This window comes from Triturus cristatus, chromosome 11, assembly GCF_964204655.1.
Source record: "Triturus cristatus chromosome 11, aTriCri1.1, whole genome shotgun sequence".
Classification (NCBI taxonomy): Eukaryota; Metazoa; Chordata; class Amphibia; order Caudata; family Salamandridae; genus Triturus; species Triturus cristatus.
In genome coordinates, this window is record NC_140594.1 from 408,611,464 (window position 1) to 408,633,176 (window position 21,713).

The 21,713-nt window shown below is 45.1% G+C and overlaps 1 protein-coding gene across 2 annotated transcripts in view; it reads right to left on the reverse strand.

Annotated features, from left to right (window-relative positions):
• Window positions 1-661: 661 nt before the first annotated feature.
• ZMIZ2 (zinc finger MIZ-type containing 2) overlaps window positions 662-21,713 on the reverse strand; it is a 333,804-nt gene continuing 312,752 nt past the window's right edge. For both annotated transcript variants that reach the window (XR_014970902.1, XM_085636043.1), the window contains one exon: window positions 662-2,510. Coding sequence is in view for 1 of the 2 variants with exons in the window: in XM_085636043.1 (XP_085492169.1) it covers window positions 2,403-2,510 (108 nt within the window). In the remaining variant the exon portion in view is untranslated. The remainder of the gene's footprint in view (window positions 2,511-21,713) is intronic.

Below are 21,713 nucleotides of genomic sequence, written 5' to 3' on the forward strand. Positions count from 1 at the left end.
AAAATAAATAAAAAGACTATTTCAGACCCAACCACTAGATGGCGGAATAATGCACAACATGTGAATCCAGAAAAGGATTCAGGCTGCAAAATCCAATTTCCTAAAACCACAGACCATCATTCTCTAATTCGACCTGAAGTTCTTCAATGTTGATTAAAGATGTGGTTCTCTTGCCGGGTGAGCGGTTATCGACCAACAGTCCTTGCAGCTGGCACTGGAGAAGTCAGCAATTGTTTTCTAGCAGCTGGAGTCGAAATTCCAATGGCTAGCCCAGAAGTTCCAAATGAAAGACTCAACAACAACTTTGAGAAAAAAAACACAAGTTGCAAACTTACAGGCCCAACATTAGATGGCAGGAGTATGCAAAGTAAATACCTACGGCCACACTTGACTCAAACACATTGATTACCAAATGTTCCCAGCCTAACAATGGGAAATAATTCTAGCATGTGTATCTATGAAAGATCCAATGCTAAAGAAGCATGTTACTTTTCTGTAGTACAGGTAATACATCACAATGGCTTCATAAGTCACACAAGGCTGCATATCAGGACTAAATAGCCTTCTATAAAACAACGATGCTAAAGAATAAAGTCACAGCATGTAAGGGAATGAAAGCACAACAGGGGAGGTGAAAATGGCACATTACAGAAGCAAGACATCACCCTGAAACCATCTTTATTTCTGGAAAGCAGCACACAGTTGGCAAAGTATAAACATTTTTCGTTCCACTTTGCTACTTAAGATTCCTCTGGGTTTCTGAAATTCCCTGCATCAGCTTTCCATTTCAGGGATACCAGCATTGTGGTGAAACTTTTTATAAACACAAACAGCACCAATAAAAAATTAAATTAAATTAAAGGAGACAAACCACATTGAAATGGCCCACGTTTCAGGTTCTGCCAGCGCAACTACCCCCAAGGTCCCCTCCCTCATCCAACATTCTCTTTCCCCAATGGAATGACATGTTACAAGCCATGGAGCAAACTCCAGCTCAGAATATGCTAGCTGATACAGCAGAGATATTTTACCCGCGCAATGGCAGTGATATCCTTGGAACATTGTGTACAGCAGAGCAATTCCTTCTGGCTTTTTGTTTTCCTTTAAATAGGTTTTCCTTTCTTATTTTTTTTTTTTTACACTATGTACAATTTTGCGTTGTGCTTGTTGATCCATTGTCAGATAGAGGGACAGGGGAATATGGTGTTCAAAAAGACCCTGCACCTCCAAGCTCTGTGCCCATTTCCTTTACAAAATGGAGGGTTCCCTAAACTGAAGGAAGAAGGAACTTTGATGTGTCCTCCGATCACATGTCACTACGAACAAGGGACAGTTTTCCAGGCTGAGAATGAATCCAACAGAACAGTGGGACACATTAACTTGGTTCAGTCGACTCTTCTGCTGTAAATGTCTGGGTGGGAAGATCAACTCGGCTTGGCTGGTCTGTAAATATGCCTTCATCTTCACTGTGCAAATGCCCTTGCCCTGTCAACCCACTGTTCTTGGTGCATTCCCCCTTCTGTCCTGGCTAGTAGATGGAGGCAGTCACATACATAGGAGGCACGTAGATGGCTATACCCTTGAACTGCGTATTGTTCAATACTCCTTAATGACCCCCCCCCCACACCCAATCTAAAGCAAAGGCTTTAAGGTGCTCTGTCAGATGGTGTTGTATGCCCTTAAGGTGCCCGGAATCGCCCACCTCTTCTTTCCCCTACATTCTTAACGCCCACCAACAGGACGAGCACAGACACAGAAGAGCAGACTGACACTTCCACCGCTGCTCCACTAGACACATTGAGAACTACAAAGTGTCATACAGCTGTAAAGCATCCTAATGCATAGATTGTTCCATCTGTGTTACAAAAGGAGCGGATGGCAAGTCATTTGATACCATCTGTTGTATTCATTGCACAGTAAAAGATTTTTCTTGGAATGGGAGGTTCTTTGAGAAAGAAAGTCAGTGGCCACCCTCCATTTTAAAAACCACTAAGAGTCAAATATATCTCCTGACTGAAGCAAACCAGATCCCTTGCAGATGGTACTGAATGGAGTTCACATCCAGCGGGGTACTGTGCAGAGGTGATGCAGCAACATGTAGGGAACCACCTTCCAACCCTTGTGTTCCAAGCCTTCCTCCGAGGCTTCATGAATGAACAGAAAAAAAGCCTGCTGGGAGTTGCCAAAGGGGCAAAGCCTGGACAGTCACAAGCTATGGCTCATCTCCATGTCAAGAGGGAAAAGATGGGGAGGGATGTTGGTAGCTGCTTGTCAGTGACTGAGGTCACGACTTCAACCTCAGTTATGCAACAGATGGGGATGCAGAGGAGAGTCAATACAACAGCATGAGACTTCCATGTGGCCCGCAATCAACTGTGCTGTTCTGCCACAGAAATGTAATCTCAGTTGTTTTCAAAAAGGGATAGCAGATCGTCATTGCCACTGTTCGGCAGATCAGGCGGGCCGAGGTAGGAGAGGAGCTCATCGGGGTTTGTCAGTTCTGGAAGAAGCTGAAGGCAAAAAAAAAAAAGTATTAACAAAAGCGAGTAAGAGATGCATATTAAAAAGGCAGCACAGAGTACAATGCAAACTTCAACGCTGCATCAATATGCAGGGCAAAAAGATAAAGAGTACCTAAATGGTGCACAGAATGAAGCAAGACACAGTTGCAGGCAAGAAAATAAGTACAAGCCACACAGAAGACATAATACTTATAACAATTGGCATTGGTGCAGGTAATCACTCTTGACCTCTATTTTCCGGCCTACACAATCCTATTTGTAAATGCCAATTTTTATTTACATGCAGTGCTCAATACTGGGTGGGTACCCTGTTAAAATTAAGACATTTCGTACCTGGGGAAGAGGGAGATAAAATGGTTTGCCAATATTACACCAGGCAGAGCAGCAGACATTCAAATAAAAGACATGTTTATACAGCAAACAACACACACTAGACACATGAATCCCATCAGTTCCACCACACTTCTGTCAGCAGCCGCAACTTGTAGTAAAAAGGGATGATGTTCTGCAATACCAGAAGGCTTCTTTGTTCACTGGAGTAAGATCTGACTTACGTGGTGAATGTGAAAACTAACAAGTAGAGGAAAAGAATGGTCATGGTAGTGTTGCTCGGATAATACCGAATAGAATTTTCGTTCGCTATATGCGTCACAGATGTGCTGCCACCACAACAAACACTCCAAGCAGACTGGACGGTAATGTTTTCTACCTAGCACAGCACAGAGATACGCTTGTGCTTGTAATGCTCCAGGATGAGGAAGGAATATGTTCCTTGCCCTGAAAGTATCTGCTTGTTGCATGTAGTGCTGTAGATGCACATGCTCTGCATAATCCTGCCATCTAGTGTTGGGCTCGGACATTTGCTACTTTTTCCACTAAGAAGTCTTTCGAGTCACAAGGTATAGTTCCTACTCGTAAGATTGGTAATTCGTATGGACATCGGCTTCATTGTTAGATCGTTTTGGTACGGCAGGTGAGGATGAAGCTGGAGTATAGGAAAGGAAGGTTCGATAACCACTCAAAAGGAAGAAAGAAAAGTGATCTGCAACAAGCAAAGGCTTCCGGGGAGGTGGGTGGCGCATGTGAATCTATAGCACTACACGCCACAAACAGATGCTTACAGAGTAAGTAACATATTCCATTTGTGGCATGTGTGGCTGAAGATACGCATGCTCTGCATACACTGAGCAGGTGTGCAAACATGTTGTCCACTCCTGGGAAGTACTCCACTGGGAGATACTTCGCTAGAAGGTTATCTTGTGATTAAGGCCCAATGCAAAATGCTCTGTGATAGTGCTGGCAGCTGCAAAGTGTGTGTACCCTCCAGGTTTTGGAGGTAGTACATGGCTGTCATGTTGTCAGTCTTTATAAGGACTACTTTGTATTGAACATGAGGAAGAAGGCTTTGAGTTTTAGCTGAATGGCCAGTAGTTCTAGGAAGTTGATTTTAAAACCCTATTGTTACAGTGTCCACATACCCTGCACTGCCACTGACTGGAGATGTGCCCTCTAACATGGAAAGGGAGGTGTCTATCATGATGGGCACCTGTAGAACTGGGTCTAGAAAAGGCAGGCCCTGCTACTGGTAGCTGCTGTTGCACCAATGGAAAGAGCAATGGGTGCTGGCCCATACCAACACTCGATCCACCGACTGACCCTTTGTCTGTGACCACTGTGCTGCTACGCACTCCTGCAGAGGACACATGTGTAATCTTGTATGGGCAACTATGGCTATGCAAGAAGACATCATGCCTGGAAGGTGCATTACTCTTTTGACCATCAGGTGGCGATGTGGCTGAAAAAGAGGCAGTGACAATTTGAACCTTTGCTAGACTGGGGTGACCTTGCCCAGTGACTTATTGAACAATGCACCCAGGAAGGGATGGGCCTGAAGTGTTAAAGGTGAGAATTACTATTAATTGTGAAGCCCAGATTGTGTAGAAGGCTTACTGTGGGTTGAGCATGTGAAAGATGCGGTTACCTGTTTGCACTCTTGATCAGCCAATCGTCCAAGTAAGAAAACATGTGGATCCCGCTCACTCGGATTCCTGTTGCTCCACCATCTCAGACTAGAAATGCGAGCTGGCCTTCGGACTGAACTGGGGGGCTGAACCCCAGATAGACCTGCCTTCAACTCTTCCCAGATGTCTCCTTCCCAGAAGATGGCGGGGGTGTCGCTGTGTTCTCCAGTGTGCTAACATTCAGTAACATCTCACAAACACATCCTTCAAGTCTTTATACCAAGTTTAGTTACAAACACGTACAGCTCGAGAATGGTTTAATTCACACATGTGACTAACAATTCAATATGTAATCAGCCTGTCGGAGGCTTTATGTTTGGACATCTCACAAATGCTTGTATACATTACTGGACAGCCCTTCCTCTCCTACTGGTCACATGCAGAGATTTGAGGTCATCCACCAAAGAACAGGTTGTTTGTTTTCATTCCTTGCATAATTGGGGATTTAACGTAGAGCCTGTTGCTCATGTGCCCACATGGAGATCGGCAAGGGAGAGTGGGGAGGGGAATAGATTGGGAGCATGGATTATAGCCATTAACTACAACTTTTGGCATTCTGACATATCTGCTGATTGCAGGAATAACTTATACCATCAGTAGGTTCGGAACCTGTCCTGGCATCCACTGGCTTAAAGAGCTGAAATTGCATTCTCCCAAACACGGTAATGCTTGCAGCTCTTACTCTCCTCCTCGCTATCAACACTTACATAACACACATTTTATCATGCCAATCCGAAATGCAACTTCAGTCTGCTTTCACTTTATGCATGATGGCTATTTTCCCACTTCACACATTCCAAAACACCACAAACATCTTCCTACTGTATTGTAGCTCAAGCAATGTGGGCTTCCCTTGTCACAGTTGTCAACATTGAAGCTTGAAATAGTTTAGATTCATATGCTGGGTATTATGTTGAAGGCACATAAATCCAGGAAAAAGCTGTGTAGACCAGTTACCTTATTTTTTTCTCACTTTCCTGGTTTCCTCCAGGCCTCGTGTGTTCTCTAATTGCAAGCCTACAGGAGAAACTCTGAACATCTTGCGTGAGATTTAATAGTAGATCCAAAGCTCTAGCAGGCAGAGGGTGTGCTCGAAGTATATGGCCAACCACAGTTTAGACTACTGTCACCCTCATACTAGTTATAGTGCATTGTAGTACTCCCCTCAAAGTTTGCAGTGTTAGAGTATGCATGCGGGACAAGGAGATTTATGCAGGATGCCTACAGGTAACAGAGAAAAATGGATGCTGTAATGCACAGGATCAGGGTCTTCCTCTAGGTTGTCTTCATCCAATGAGGTCATTACAAAATACATGACATTTGCTGTCTGTGGGGCTTTGTAGCATCATTATTGCTTTCCTGATGAGAAACAAGATAGCTGTAATTTTAGTATAAAAGCTTGGAGGGCTTTTAGATTTACATGCTGTTCATTACTCTGCCATCTAGTGCTTGGGTACGAAAGTGTACATAAAATAATGTTTTCATAACTGTGAGCTTTGACCAAGTCTTAAGCCAGTAAGCCCACAAAGTCCCCAAAACTTGTCTCCATTTTAGGATTCCCTCCCCAAACCCATTATCTTCATAGCATTGCCTTCACTGTAGAGATGGAAAGGTCATATGTGAATCTAAAAGAGTTCTAAGCTGCAAAAATGAAAACAAGACTTACTTTTAAACATTGGTTTAGTGCAGGTTTCGCCTAAGAGTAGCTCGCGAGCTACTTTTAGCCCCCCCCCCCCCAGCAACCTGTAGGTAGCTTTCCTATGTGCATCCCAGTCTACTCAATTAGAAGCCATTATTTGATGAATTATTGTATTCATCCCACAATTAAAATACGTGTATTCAAGATAGAAATGTGTAAACATTTTCTGAACTCATAGGCTGATGTTTGGAAGAAAATGTTTGGATTTTCAAAACATATGTGTAAGAAAGTGGCTCTGTATATACTGTTCCCAAATAGGTAGTGTGCGCACAGAGTCCACAGTCCCCAGAGGTTTGGCAGAGGCTAAAGTTAGATAGAACCTTACTCTCTAAAGTGGTAGCTTGGTAGAGCAGTAAGGCAGTATCAGAGGACAGTGTAAAGCATTTGTTGTACACACTCAGTCAGCAAATGGTCTCACACACTCAAGAACTGAACTCTAGGCCAATGGTTTTGTATCAAAATATATAGTTGTTTTATTTTAGAACCAACAATAGGTATCAAAATATACTTTCTCAGAATGAGATGCTTTAGATAAAAACTTTCAATAGGCAATAGACGTTTGAATGCAATAGATACAGTTGTTGCAATGGGCAACACAATTTCAAACACAATTATACTTTGAGCTCAATGGGAATTTCTGGTTAAATGCAATTGATTACTTTTTGGATTACTTTCCTTACCACAGGACTGGATCCTAGATTCAGTCCTGGGACATCTCCTGTAAACAGTTGAGTAAAAACGTTTTGGTTACAGTTGTGATTTTTATGGAATATTATTGTATTTTAAAAGTTGACACTTAGAAACTTTTTCACATAGAATCACCAATGTTATCCTATGGGAGGAAATTCACATAGCAGGTAAGTAGGGGATTTTATCGTTACTTTTTCTAACTCAGTGTTGGATCCTGGATCCAGCACTGGTGCATCTCCTGTAAACAGTTGAAAGAATGCGTTTTTGTTATACAGGCGATTTTTAACGAATATTTGTAAGTTCGCAAAATCGACAAGAATTTCTGGCAAAAACCAGGCAATGTTATCCTATGAGGAAAATCAAGTTAGCGGTAAGTACGGATGTAATTACTTTGCAGGGTCAGTGCTGGGCACCAAGATCCAGCACTGGGATCTCTCCTGATAGCAGGTGAGGAAATTCGTTTTTGTTATTCAGCTAATTTTAGATGAATATTTTAAAGTTTCAAAACTCGACACTTAAAAGAATTTCCAAGTGAAACCAGTCAATGTTACCCTATGGAAGAAAAGTGAGTTATCGGCTTTTGGGTAAGTACTCGACTGGCAGAGTTAAGGTTCTGGGCATAGACTCAGGGTCTCCCAGGGTCAGGTAGGTACAGTTGTTACACCCTCAGCAGCACAGGGGCAGCCAGGTGCAGTGTGAGTGAGCACAATGTTATACTATGGGAGGCAGGGGGCCTTTGGTTGGTGGCTGCTGGCTAGCAGGCCACGAGGCTGTGGGAGCTGGGCTCCTGGTCACTTATTCAGGACAAGTGGGGAAGTAGATTAGGACAGAGGTTGCACTCCCAGGGGCACTCGGGCGGCTGGGTGCAGGGTGCTTTTGAGCAGTCGGGCGCTGAATGGGTTTCAATAGAGAAGCTCAAGGACGAACAAAGGTTGCAAGCTCGGGGACGAAGATTCTTCAGGTGCGACCACCACTTCGAGAGGTAAGTTGGGTAGTTTGAGGGTAGGTAGGCACCCAAGAGTTGAGCACAGGGGGCCGCAGGGCGCCGGGGTGCCTTTTGGTGTTGGGAAATCTTACCCTCTGCTGGTCACAGTTGGAGGGGACCCTGGTTCTGAGGCTGCAGGCGTTGTCAGGAGCGTCGAGGTGGGTCCTTGGGTGCTGGATTAGGAGTCAGTCGCCGGGGGGGGGGGGGACGTCCTCGTGGTCTTTGTTCACTCCAGCACAGGCCAGGCTTGGCAGGTGCGGAGTGTGCATTTCTGGCTGATGCCAGGGGCTTGTTACTTGCTATGAGCAGTACCACTGCTCGTGGGAGTCCCAGTTAGAGTCACAAGGCAGTCAGGTCCGCCAGGGTTTTGCAGGAGCAGGTTCGAGGGTCAACAGGCCTGTAGGGCTGGGGCCAAATCAGTTGGGTGTCTTCCTTTGGTTAGCAGCTGCATGGCAGGTCTTCTTGTTTCTTGATCTTTCTTGTTTCGGAATCTGGATCTGAGGAAGGAAGGTTCAGGGTGCCCCTAAATACTAAATTTAGGGGCGTTACAGGTGGTTAAAGGGCAGGGACCCTTCCCTGGGGTGGGTACACCCCCTATCCTGCCACTCTCCTGTGGGAGGGAGGCAGTAGCCTAGTCCTGATTGGGCAGAGCTCCCCATCTTCAAGATGGCGAGAGCCCAGAGATGTGCTTCACCTCGCCTCACCCACCTAAGGGGTGGGGTTGGCAGAGGCTGGCACACCTCCTTTCCTTCCTTGGGGTTTCCGGCCAGTCTTCCCACCAGAGTGGGGGTCAGAACCGGTAGGGGCCAGTTGCTGAGTACAGCAAGTGGCCTGGAGAAGCTCACAAAGGCGGCATGCCTTTGAAGCTTCCCCTGCCCATCCTGGGGGAGAAGACCTAGCACCTCACCCGGGATGTGCATTGTTGCAGGCCCAGGAGAGCGGATGGTTCTCTACCCAGGGGTCCAGCAACATGTCTGCTTTGTGGCAGCCTAGGCAGCCCCTCAAACAAGACGTGGATTGTAGGTTAGGTTCAGGGGGCATCTCTAAGATGCCCTCTGTCGGGCATTGTACATTAAATCCCACACTGGCATCAGTGCGGGTTTAATGTGCTGAGAAGTTTGATACCAAACTTCTCAATCTTCAGTGGAGCCATCATGGTGCTGTGGAGTTCGTGTTGACTACCTCCAAGCACCATATACTCTTAATGGCAGCACTGCACTTACAGTGCCCAGGAATAGACCTGGGTACTGTAGGGGCACAGGCCTCATGCACCTGTACGCACACCACTGGCATAGGGCACCCAGCTAGAGGGGTGACTGAGGTATGCCAGGGCAGTGTAGGTGGTGGGCATGGCACACAGTGATGTGTTCCATGTCGACTCTTTGTTTTGTCTTGTACTCAGCCTGCAAGAGCAGTGTGTGTGTGTTAGGGTACAGGGCCTCTAAGGGTGGCACAATAAGTGCTGCAGCCCTTAGGGGCCTTCTCTGGTCACAAGGGCCTGGGTACCTAGTGTACCATTTACCAGGGACTGACATGTGGCCAGAGATGCCAATTGGGTTTAGGCTTCAACAGTTTTAGGGAAGGAACATAGGCCCTGGGTACCTGATTGGCAGGAGCCCAGGGCACACAGTCAAAGTACATCAGCAATTCAGCAAAAAGTGGGGGCATACCATGCAAGAAAGATGGCACTTTCTCACAATATGTAAAGTTGATAATTGAGTGACAAATCAAGATGCTTATTACCATGATTATAAACTTGCTGTCAGAGGCACTGCAGTTACAGCTGGTATGTAAATACAAAGTTGAGGAATTCCAAATAGATAACGTCTTTTTCACAAAAATGCTGGCAACCCTGTCTGATGAACAGAGGGATCACTGATGGTAATCTTGCATGGAGAGATAATCTTTTTTTATGTTGTCACTTTCACCACACTGATATTATAAGTAGCTCAGTATGATTTTCATTGAACATAAGTAACTTATTACGGAAAAGGTTTAGTGCTTGTAGCAGATTCACATGCTTTCCACACACCTGCCATCTAGTGTTGGGTTTGGGTTTTAATAAAAGTTTTTTGTTTTGCATAGTGACTTTTGGTTTCAAGGGGACTCGTGATACCTCCCCTGAAACCCACAATGCAGAAGGACAAAAATCCACCTTAAATTGAGTTTCTGCCTTTCGGGTAAGTGTTAGTGTAGACTTGAGAAGCACTGTAATGTCTGAGCTGGAAAACAATGTGTGCAGTGTTAAAGCAGAAAAGCATCAGTAGGATTACGAGAAATACTATTTTCCTCTCGCATCTAGGCAGTGGGTAGGGAGCATGTGAATTTACATAACTACAAGCTGCAAACCTATTGTTAAAGGTAACGTATATAGTTTCTTACCGGTCGGTGTAGTTTTGCAGCTTGAAGAATTCTCTGGATTCACAAGCTGTGCATTATGCAGTCAACTAGTGGTTGGGTCCGGAATTGTTGTATTTGTCCTCCTTTTTTAGGTCTCGCCTGCGTTGCAGCGCATGCGTTGCAGCACATGCGTTGCTTCGCCTTGGCGAGATCTATGGTCGTTGCCTTTGTTTTCGGCTTCTCTGGAAGCAGGGTTGGTGTTCGCCCTATCTCATTTAGGACCCGCCCATCCGGACTGGAGATTTCGCTTGTGCACGCTCAGCGTCTCTTCCAGACACGCATACGGGAGGCTGCTTCTCCATGTTCACTTCTCGCTACAGCTGCCTGCTACGTAAAACAGGTAACCGAAGGCTGCTTCTCCGTATTTCCCAATTGCTGGAGCACATCGCGCCTCAGGTGCCTGCCTGTGCCCTGATCCATTACCTCATGCAGAGTAGCGTGTCTGGTTCTGTAATAGGAAGAGCGCATCTCTAATATTTTTACTGGAAGGGACCTTCCATAAAAGTTTCCTCCGTTTTATGTCCCGTGCACTGGCTTCATAGCTTTCTCTAATGCATTTCCTACAGCTTGTTTCTAATGCCAATAGAGTCCCTTTGTTTATGTAGTATTTCTTTTCTGTCTCTGCACTGTGGCAGTTTCTATGTACTTTCATGGTTCCTACCTCCGTTGACATGGTAGCGTCACTCCGGTTAGGCTGAGTTTGCGGCACCATTTTGTGTGAGAAGCGGTGGTGCTGTAGAGTCCTCCCGGATGTTTTAGGTCACCGAGGCCCCAGGCTCCGGACAGTAGAATGCCTGCCTCACCCCTCCGAGTGGCCGTGGTTTGCTCCAGTAACCAGAATCATAGCATGGAGGCCACAACATCCGAAGGTAAAGGAGAAAGGCAAAATCACCCTTTGGAACACAACATCGGAGACTATGGACTGGACAGTGATGGGTGGGGACTCAAAACTTAATCAGCCACCGTTGGTGAAGTTGTGTCTTTTTCTGGGCATAGCATCATCGAGTACTGGCATTTTCTGCCACAGTCTCGTTCTTTAATTGGGTACTGTGACGTTGAGCCCACGGTAGTATTTATCTTTCTTCCAAAGTAGGACACGTAGCATTATCGGTTACAGCGAGCTTAAACATCCAGCATTGTTTAACAGGGTTACACGTCTTATCTCTTAAGGAAGGGACATCGTTGGGTACGGGCATCTAAAGAGGACACAGGCTTGCCCCCGCAGACGACGAAAACTATAGGGGAAACTTGGAGAATGCGTTCACCGTTCTTCCAGGGCACCTCAATAACTTATTGTATTGGCGAGGCGGGCAGAATATCTTTTAGGATGGACAGAGGAACAATATTTTGTGATCACAAAGGTGTGGCCCCTGTGTACCGTGATGGAATATGCAACTTTTCAGGTATGGTGAGAGGAAAACATTCCTTACAGTGAAAAGGGGACACTGCAAGATTAAGGGGCAACGACCCATTCAATACCATTAGATAATGGGCTATAGCATTCTGCTCTCTAGCACCTTGTGCGATGCTGTTAGAGTTCTTTTGTAGTGACTGCAGTGTTCAATCGGCTGTTGTAGATTACTCGTGCATTTTTCTCCACATGCTCTCTAGTTTATATGTTGCCGTATCTACTTGGTCTCATATCGGAACACTGCAGAGTTTTAAAGTTATAAATACATGTTATTCCTGTTGATTGGTATAGCCCCCCCTTCAAAGCGTGGGGTACGGGGCATGTAGACAGGAGGTTTTTTTACGTAGAATGCACTGTATGACTTAGATCATCTGGTCTGTGCACTTGAGTCTTCGTTCATGTGAATAGTTACATGCGTTAATTGGAAGCTCTGGTCTTCCCTGCGCTTAGAAGTTTTTACGTGAAGTTGAATAAAGCACAATAACACTTTACACGTTGAGCTCGCTGAACCACAAAGCATGAACTATTGCTTTGGTTTTTTCATGTTTTCGTACCCATTTCGGGGCTTTGTCTTCGGTTCTTCCGTTGATTAGTATTAATACATAATTGGGTTCTACTTTGGAACATTTGAGTTCTCAGCAGTGCCTGACAGTGCGTCACATACTGTTCCTGCACGTTTTGGACACGGTTTTCTACTGAGAGGAAATCTGGTGCCCTTTACTTAGCAGCAAGCAAGGTAAATGTACTAACTACCTGCAAAGCTTGTTACTCTAGGTTTGGGAAATGTACATCCTGTAGCGTCTATTATCAGCTGCAGGGGTTCGAATATCTCACAGGTCGCTAGTCCAGGAAAGGTCCAGGGGAGCGGAGTGGCATGTATTGTGATCTTGAGGTGCCTATTGTCTTTTCAATACAGCAGCTCTCCAACTTACACTAGTCCCCTTATATCGTATTTCTTATTGTGCCACTCTCTTCTCTAAAAAAATGAGGGAATCTGAAAATGTATACTCCTGTTTTCAATGTAGATTTTAAATTTAATTATTTTAACAGTTCCATGTTGAGCAAGTTGTCTCTTTTTCAGCGTGATACTGGGATTGCTTTCTTTTATTTTTTTTCCACATGGGGAATGTTTTCTCCCTGTGAACACTCCTTTACCTCTACCAGTTCGGGGACCGAAGGGCAATCTCTGAGCCAAACACTGGTGGGCTTCTGTATCTTGAGGTCTTCCATCTAGTATCTGCCAGAAGCACACAGAGCCTCTTCTACACAAGACTAGTTGGAAAACTGTGTATATATATCCCGGACAGGGTGGAAGCACTGAAGCTCCTGGTCTCCACAACTATGGACCTATAAGAAGAACTTTGAGAGACTGCACACTGAACCTGCTGTCGTATCTTACTCCCCGAACCGAACTATGCACACGAACACAGCGTTCATTTTCGGTGGATCTGCATTAGGAGCACACCACAGTGCTCAAAATCTATACTCCCTGCAAACCGCTTCCAGTGGTCTTTGAGTATAGAATGGTGTTACCATCCACAAAATCGCACCCCATCTGCAGTTCTTGACGTCGCACCCATGGTTTTGCAATGTGGCTGAAGCAATAACAGAATCCAACCCCTAAATCCGCACGAGATGCAAGGCATCATCGCATCTAGGGGTCCCCTCCTGCTAAATTGCCATGCTGTGATGACAGGCAGGGTAGAGATCATTTTCTCCAAAGTCAACTTAGATGTACTCTTTCATAGTTAGCAAGAATTCTCCTTTCTTGGATTTCTGTCACCCAATCTTGAATTTTTAGCCAGCATCACTTAGTAATTTTAAATCCCTGCATGTAGTTTTAAAAGTGAAAGTGCTCGCCTCAAAATGCTGGTGCGGCCAACTTAGTTTTGTGAAAGACGCTTGCCAAGTAGTTGACCCTGCCAACTTAGTTTTGTGAAAGACGCTTGCCAAGTAGTTGACCCTGCCTGTGAAGGCATAGCTACCAAGTTTTGAGAATACTTATGTCTGACATTTCCATGGGTTCAGTGTGCTTATATGTAACATTTCAAATGCCTTGTGTGCTGATTTCTTTTGAAAAGAGGACACCCGTATTTCACAAATTAATTACTGCAGTGTTAATAGTATAAAAACGGCCTTAAAATAGTGCAACACTCCTGGGGTACATATGCTGGGGCAGTGTAGTGCCATAATAACCAATATACAGGAGGTGTCAGGCCAGTTCTATAGTTTCTGGAGTTTGTATGTTATACCAGATATATATTTTGGCTACACCACCAGAGTCAAGTGGGAAAATCTGTGTCACTTTTTCAAGGTGCTGACTTAAGAGACTAGTTGCACAGGGGAACTCTGCCACACACATTAAAAAAAACCTTATATCTGTGCAAAGTATGTAGTGTGGAAATTTGGCAAGTATGAAAACCCTGGCCAGGCTGCATTCTTGCATTCTGTACTGCTGCCAGAAACACATTGATCATAGTATACGTTTTACTTTAGTTGTTCGACAAATAACTCTACCTTGGCTAGAGGATCTTTTGCTACCTTTGAGGTAACTCAATACGCTGATATATAGTTTTAAGCAAGGTTGTCAGTAACTGCACCCTTTTACTGCCAGCCTTGCTTCTCATAAGCAATGACTATGTACAAAGTGTATGTTTACGTGCCGCTTGCAGGTTTCCAAAACATAAATAAAAGGCATTGTCATTTACAATGCCAATAGCTCAAACTCTTGCAAATGTGAGACCTATTGCATTGCAAATGCTTGTCTTTTTTGTTGTTGGTGGACATCGACATACCACAATTTGGCGTCCTTCTGTGACGTCGACGTGCTTCCTCCGGAAGCTCCCAACCTTGGTCGCCATCTTCGGATTCTTTTTTTTTTTCTCTCTTCCCTCATCTTTCTTGGTGGAGGAGGGAGGGTTCGCTAGTGAATCCAGAAAATTCTTCAAGCTGCAAAACTACACGTTTTGCAGCATGAATCTTTTCTGGATTCACATGCCGTGCATAGACTTTTTAGCAGTTTGCTAGTCTTGTGGTGGCTGGGTGGAAGGTGAGCGCTGGTTTGTGAATAGATGTTGCAAGACTTTGTCCTACTTGTGCTTCTTTATTCATTTGAATGTCCACACAGTAATGTTTTGTGAACGTGTGCACAAAAGACCATGTTGCCTCCAGGCAAATGTCTTGAATTGAAGTATTGGCTAAAAATGTGATTGTTGCTCCTTTCTTGTTGAGTGAGCCCGCGGGGCTCCTTGTAATGTATGCCCTGCTTGGCTGTGGCATAACTGTATAGCTTGTGCAATCCATCGTGCAATTGTGTTTTTGGTTACTGGCCTTCCCAGAAAACTGTTTGCAAAAGATTCAAAGTATTGCTTTGTCCGTCTGTATTCTTTTTTCAATATAATACATGACTGCTCTTCTAGCGTCAAGAGTATGCAATGCTTTCTCGGTCTGTATTTTTTTCCTGTAGTGTTAGTGCTTGCAGTTCACTACCTCTACGCAGCTATTTTATTGCTACTAAAAAGGCCGTCTTTAGTGGGAGCATCTGTGGTGTTGCCTTGTGTAGCCGCTCAAATGGTGCTTCCATTAGCTGAGCGAGTACTATATTAAGGTTCCATGTGGGTGCCGACATGGTCTTTGGCAGTGCAATTCTTTCTGCCCCTTCTAGAAACCTGTTGATCAAGTGGGAAGGGCTCAAATGGTGCTTCCATTAGCTGAGCGAGTACTATATTAAGGTTCCATGTGGGTGCCGACATGGTCTTTGGCAGTGCGATTCTTTTTGCCCCTTCTAGAAACCTGTTGATCAAGTGGGAAGTGAAGAAGCTCTCCCCAGTTTGTCCTCTTGTCTATGCTACATCAGCTGCCAAGTGTACTTTTAGTGATGTATAGGTTAGTTTGCTAAGTAGTAAATGTGTTAAGTATTTTTGTGATCTTCTTGTAAAGGTGTTCTTTGAGGCACCATGATGAGTATATTTTACATTTTGTCATGTATCATTTTCTTGTTCTTGGCTTTCTTGCCTCTTGTAGAACGGTCATGGTGCTTTCTGGTAGTTTGAGGTGTGCAAATTATATATCCTCAGGAGCCATGCTGCAAGGTTTAGGCTCTTGGGTTCTGGGTGAAGTACTTTTCCTTCTTGCATTGTTAGTAAGTCTTATCTTTTTGGCAATTTGGGATTGATTTTTGAGATATCTCAATTATCTCTGAGAACCAAGTCTGTCTTGCCCTTCGTGGGGCAATGAGAATCATAGTCATGTGGCTGCGTTTGCATTGGTTTATTACTCTGTGGAGAAGTGGTATCGGCGGGGGGGTGGGGGGGTGGAGCTTAGGCAAATATCCCTGACCATTCTACCCTTCGCACATTCCACAGGGAATTTTTGCAAGGTTGCCTGGATGCGAAGCGTTGCCATTTTGCATTGTGGGGTGTTGCAAAGAGGTAGACTTTTGGAGTTCCCCATTTGTGAAAAATCTTGAGATGTTCTGTTTGATTGAACTCCCACTCATAGGATGATGACGACTGTCTGCTCAGCCTGTCTGCTTCTATATGGTCCTTTCCAGGCAGGTGTATTGCTATTAGGTTTGTGTTTCTTGGGATTGCCCACAGCCAGAGTTGCTGAGCTAGAGTCGGAAGTGCCCATGATTGTGTTCCTCCTTGCTTATGTAAAACATGGTGGTTGTGTTGTCTATTTGTATCAGAACTGTCCTTCCGTAGAGCTCTTCCTGAAAGGCTTTTAAGGCTAGGAACACTGTTTTTAACTCTAGATATTGATGTGCTGCAGAGCATCCTGCTATGTCTACAATCCCCTTATTTTGAGGTTGTTCATGTGCACTCCCCATCCTATCTGTGAAGCGTCTGTTATGGTCACTGTTGGAGTTGGCTGTGTGAAAGGTTTCCCTCGTGATATGTTTGGTTCCACCATGCTATTTCCTGCTGTACTGTTTGCGTGTAAACCACTAGATCCTCACAATTCCCTGTTGCCTGTGACCATTGCGCTTGAAGCCATTCTTGGAATGGTCTCATGTGTAAGCAAATGTTAAGAATCAAATGAATGCATGAAGCCATCATTCCTAGCAGCTTCCCCACTGTCCACACTGTCAGAGATTGCCCCTTCTGGTATAGCGGAATCTCCTTCAGTAGGGCTAATATTCTCTTCTCACTTGGGAACACCTTCCCCAATATTCCATCTATTCTTGCTCCTAAGAACCCCTTTTCTTGCTCTGGCTCTTGGGAATATTTGTCCCAGTGCATGGAAAATCCGAGGTGAATTAGTGTCTCTATTACACCTCCTGTATATGTGGTTTGCAGAGTCTGTACGAGCTTGCTCTTACCAACCAGTCGTCTAAGTACGGGTATACATGGATTTCTTGTCTTCTTAGATGAGCGGCCACTGCTGCTAGGCACTTTGTGAACACTCTTGGTGCAGACTTTAGACCAAATGCTAGCACCTTGAACTGGTAGTGTGTTGCGTTGACCACAAATCTCAATGTGGTTTTTTTTCATGGGAATGTGTAAGTATGCATACTTTAAGTCTAGGGTTCCTATGTAGTCTATCTGCAATTGTGGAATCACCTCTTGCAGTGTTGTCATTTTGAACCTTTGAGTCTTTATGAATTTGTTGAGAAATCCGAGGTCCAATATTGGATGCAGTGTCCAATCTATCTTTGGAATTAAGAAGTACGTGAAGCAATTTCCTTTGTTTCTTCCCTAGTGTGGTACCTGTTCTATTGTTTATTTGGCTTGTAATTCTTGCACTTTTTGAAGTATATGAGTAACTTTTCTCTTTGAATGCATTTTCTTTTTTGGGCCTTTGTTTGGAGGTGGTTTGATTAGCTCTAAGCAGTAACCGAACTGTATTACATTTAAGCTCCATTTGTCTGAAGTGATCTCTCTACATTTTTGGAGGAAGTACTTTAACCTATCTCCTACTGGTGTAGTATGGTGGAGGAACAGTTTGTCTTTTGGATGTTGTTCTATTGCGGGCACACTCTGTGATGTTTCCAGAGTGTGTGTACTGCTTAGAATGCAGTCACTTTGTTGTTGCTGGTGTTCCCCCTCTTTATGGAAGGCTTCTTCTGAGGGGGGAGTCCTCGAAAGGATTGTCTTCCCTGCTGGCATTGCCAATTTTGTTGTTGCCCTGGTTGTCCTTGGTTTACCCCTTGGTTACTCTGATATGACGGATGCGAGGTTGTAGGGTGATGGTTATCTCTGCCGCTGGTCTCCTTGAGGGGGTGCCCCTAAGCATGCCTCTGAATTGTTGAGGACCCATAGATCTTGCTATTTCGTTGTCTTTTATTTGGTTTAGTTTGTCATCCACTACCTTTTCAAACAGCTGTTCTCCATTAAACGGCGAGTTCAGTATATTGTTCTGCACATCTGGTTTGAAACCCGAGATCCGCAGCCATGCGTGCCTTTTTTCGGTGATGCCGATCATCTGCATACTCTATCTTTCTGCGGCATCTAGTGCAGATTTTAAGCATGTATCTGCTATATTCTTTCCTTCCTCTACTAAGTGGCTTGCTCTTTTTTGGAATTGTTCAGGTAGGTGCTTTAGGAGCTCCCCTAACTTCTCCCAGTGCTGGTATTCATATCTGTTCAGCAATGCATTTGAATTTGCTATGTGCCATTGATTTGCCGCACTTCTCTCGACTTTTCTCCCCATAAAGGGCCATCCTCCTGCTTTTTTGTCTGGTGGTGGACCCGTGGTGGTACACTAGCCCTTTTCCTTGCCGTGGCTGTTATAATTGAGTCAGCTGCTACGAGAGTCAGCTGCTACTGACCCTTGAAGTAAATGGGGTCCTTGGAGGAGTGTTTGTATTGTTTCTCTCCTCTTGGTGTGACTGCCTTACATGTGGCAGGCTCCTTAAATGCCTCTCTTCCCTTATCTAGTACACTTGGTAGCATAGGGAGGAATTGATTCCTTGATTGTGTAGATACTAAAGTGGAGTAGAAAACAGGATTGTGGTTTTTCTTCATCAAGTTGTACTCCATAGGTATCTGCAGACTTTTTGATTACTCAGTTGTACATACCAATGTCATCTGGGAGGTGAAGGCCTCGAAGGATAGGTATCAACCGCCTCGTCTGGGGAGGCGGAGTCGAGGTCTTGCCATTGTAGCTCTTGAACCTTCAAGGTTTCCAAGCCCACACAAGTCTGTTTGTCTGCTTCTTTTCCTTGACCGGTTCGGGTGTTGTTGGAGGCTGTAACTCAGACGCGTTTTTCTACTTCTGTCGTCGTTTTTGGCGGTATCTTAAATTGCTTCAAGCTCTCGAACTCTTTTGCCGTCGCAAAATACCCGCCATTTCTGCTTCTAGCCTCTTTCTTTTCTTCTCGATCTCGGACATGTGAGTTTCGGTGTCGAGACTTTCTCCCTCTCCTTGCAGTCGACGGCGGCTTCATGGCAGTCGAAGCCTGTTTTAACCGGTCTTGTTTCAAAATCGAAGTGTCCTTTCCTTGAATGTTTTTGGACGTCTTATCTTTCGAGGATCTTTGCCGTTACGGAGTCCTTGTCTAAGTGTTTGTCTCTGGACGCAACTGCGGACGTAGAGTGCTTAGACGCCGAGGCTCCTTTCGAGGGCCTCGAGTGAGTTTTCGGGACTCTTCTAGTTTTTTCGAGGTGGACGGTTCTCTTACCTCTTCTTTTCAACATCTACGACCTAGGCGTCTATGTCCACGTCGACCTCTGGACCTTCGGCGACATTGTCCTTTCTCGCTGGAGAAATCCAGGTCTCGTAGCGATGGTGCTGTGCCCTGCCCCTGCATGGTGTAGTTGGCTCTTCTCTGTCCCTCTTACCCTCAAAGTTTTTGGGGTGAAAGCCGAACACGCGTTGCAATCTTCACTTTGGTGATCCTGTGGTAAGCAAAGGTTGCAGACAGGATGTTGGTCCTTTTGGGCGTACTTGTGGTGACAATTTTGGCAGAACTTGAACAGTGTCTTGTCCATTACTGCGCAAAGGGAGCCCCCTGTATGCGCATTATCAGTTTGTTGGCAAAGGTTGTCCTTTTCAGCTTTTGATGCACTCCAGAACCCCGATTTGGATTCCAGTACGTTGAATCCTCATACTTATTGTTTTTGGAAGTTTATTCCTTCCTTTTCGGCGATTCTTCTCTGCAAACATCAGGAGCTCCTTCCGCATCAATCCAGACCCAACGGCGGAAAAAGAATCTGAAGATGGCGAGCAAAGGTGTGTCGACGTCCCAGAAGGACACCAAATGGTGGTGTGTCGATGCCCACCCCCCAAAAACAAAATACAACAATTCCAGACCCAACTACTAGATGGCAGAATAATGCACAGCATGTGAATCGAGAAAAGATTCACGCTGCAAAAGTAACGTTTTCCATTTGCAGCTTGTGGTGTTGTAGATCACAGCCTGAAAAGTGGTACCTCATCCCTAATGTGGCAACTTGGATGCAAGAGCAGGAAAAGTGTGGACCAATTTTTTTAAGAACAGTTTATCTGACTAGTGTCCTCTCAGGCATTATGGTACACACAGTAATGCTTATTGAAGTATGAGTTACTTACCTTCGGTAACAATGTATCTGGTACAGACGTTGTCTAGCCGCAGATTCCTTAACTTAGAATATCCCCAGGCGTCAGACTGGATCCGGAAAAAACTTTGCAGCAGCACCTCTGCGCGCCGGGGGACGGCACCACACGACCCTGCTCTGACGTCAACCCCGTAATTGACGTCAGCGTGGTCATACAAGTCCCTCCCGGCGCACTGACTTCAGTTTTCTTCGGAGAAACTTTTCGGCGACAATGCAGAGCCACCAATAAAAAAAATGTGAAAGTATGGGAACAATGTGCGATGGATGAAAATCCGTGAATAAATAAGGAGGATGGTGAAGACGCCACCGTAAAAGACAGAATTAGACACTACCTACATATAGGTGAAAAAGCTGTGAGAAAGAACCTCGCAAGCTAAGCGAAGACCCTTCCCAAGTGCAACAAGGGAAGAATATCTCAACAGACAGAAATAGACTTATTACTATGCAGAACAACAGACAAAAATAGACTGTCAGTACCATGTAGAACTGTGCCGTCCAGCAAGAACGGAGCACAGAGACAACAGTGCACCGTAAGAATGAAAAGTCTGGGACCGCTCTATAGGAACGGAGGTCTGAAACACAGGGGAACAGAGCCCCCAAGAAGACTACCGTAGAGGAGCGCAGAACCCTGAGCCAACAGAGAAGGCAGAAACACAGCAGGAGAAGAAGAAAATGAAGAGGAATCTCCTGGTGAAGGACAATCGAAAAGGCCTCATTTTACAGATAAGAAACCCTTGAGAGGGAGCCAACGGTATTAATGTGACAGAAACCCCGGAGAGGGAGTCAGTGGTATTATGGCAAACCTCAAAGGGACGCAACAATGTGAGCACCCATGAGAGAAAAAGCCAAAGCCAACTGTAACAGGGGGCCAGCAGAGAACCCCACTTGGCAAGGTCCTCGCAGAATGGGGAGGCTGGGTTGGCGTTAAGGAATTTGCGGCTAGACAACGTCTCTACCAGATGTATCGTTACCGAAGGTAAGTAACTCGTACATCTGATAGAGACATCTAGCCACAGATTCCTTAACTTAGAATAGATACCACAGCCATACCCCAAAGAGGAGGTGGGTCTGCGACAGAACAACAGAAACCGCCAAGCATCTGATCCGGCAACAGAGTGACGGATAAAGGGGGGAGGCTGTGGCGGAACAGTCATACAGCAACTCAAGCAGCTCGGAAGAGCAGAAATAACGAGATGGCAGATATCCTAAAAGTGCAAGAATGGCGCTACACCATACCGGTATTAAAAAATGACAGGTAGAACGGCATGAGCCCCATACCAGAGCAAAGAAATCGAGTGAGAGGGAGAAATCGAGTGAGAGAGAGGGAGAAATCGAGTGAGAGAGAGAGAAATCGAGAGAGAGAGAGAGAGAAATCGAGAGAGAGAAATCGAGAGAGAGAAATCGAGAGAGAGAGAGAGAGAGAGAGAGAGAGAAATCGAGAGAGA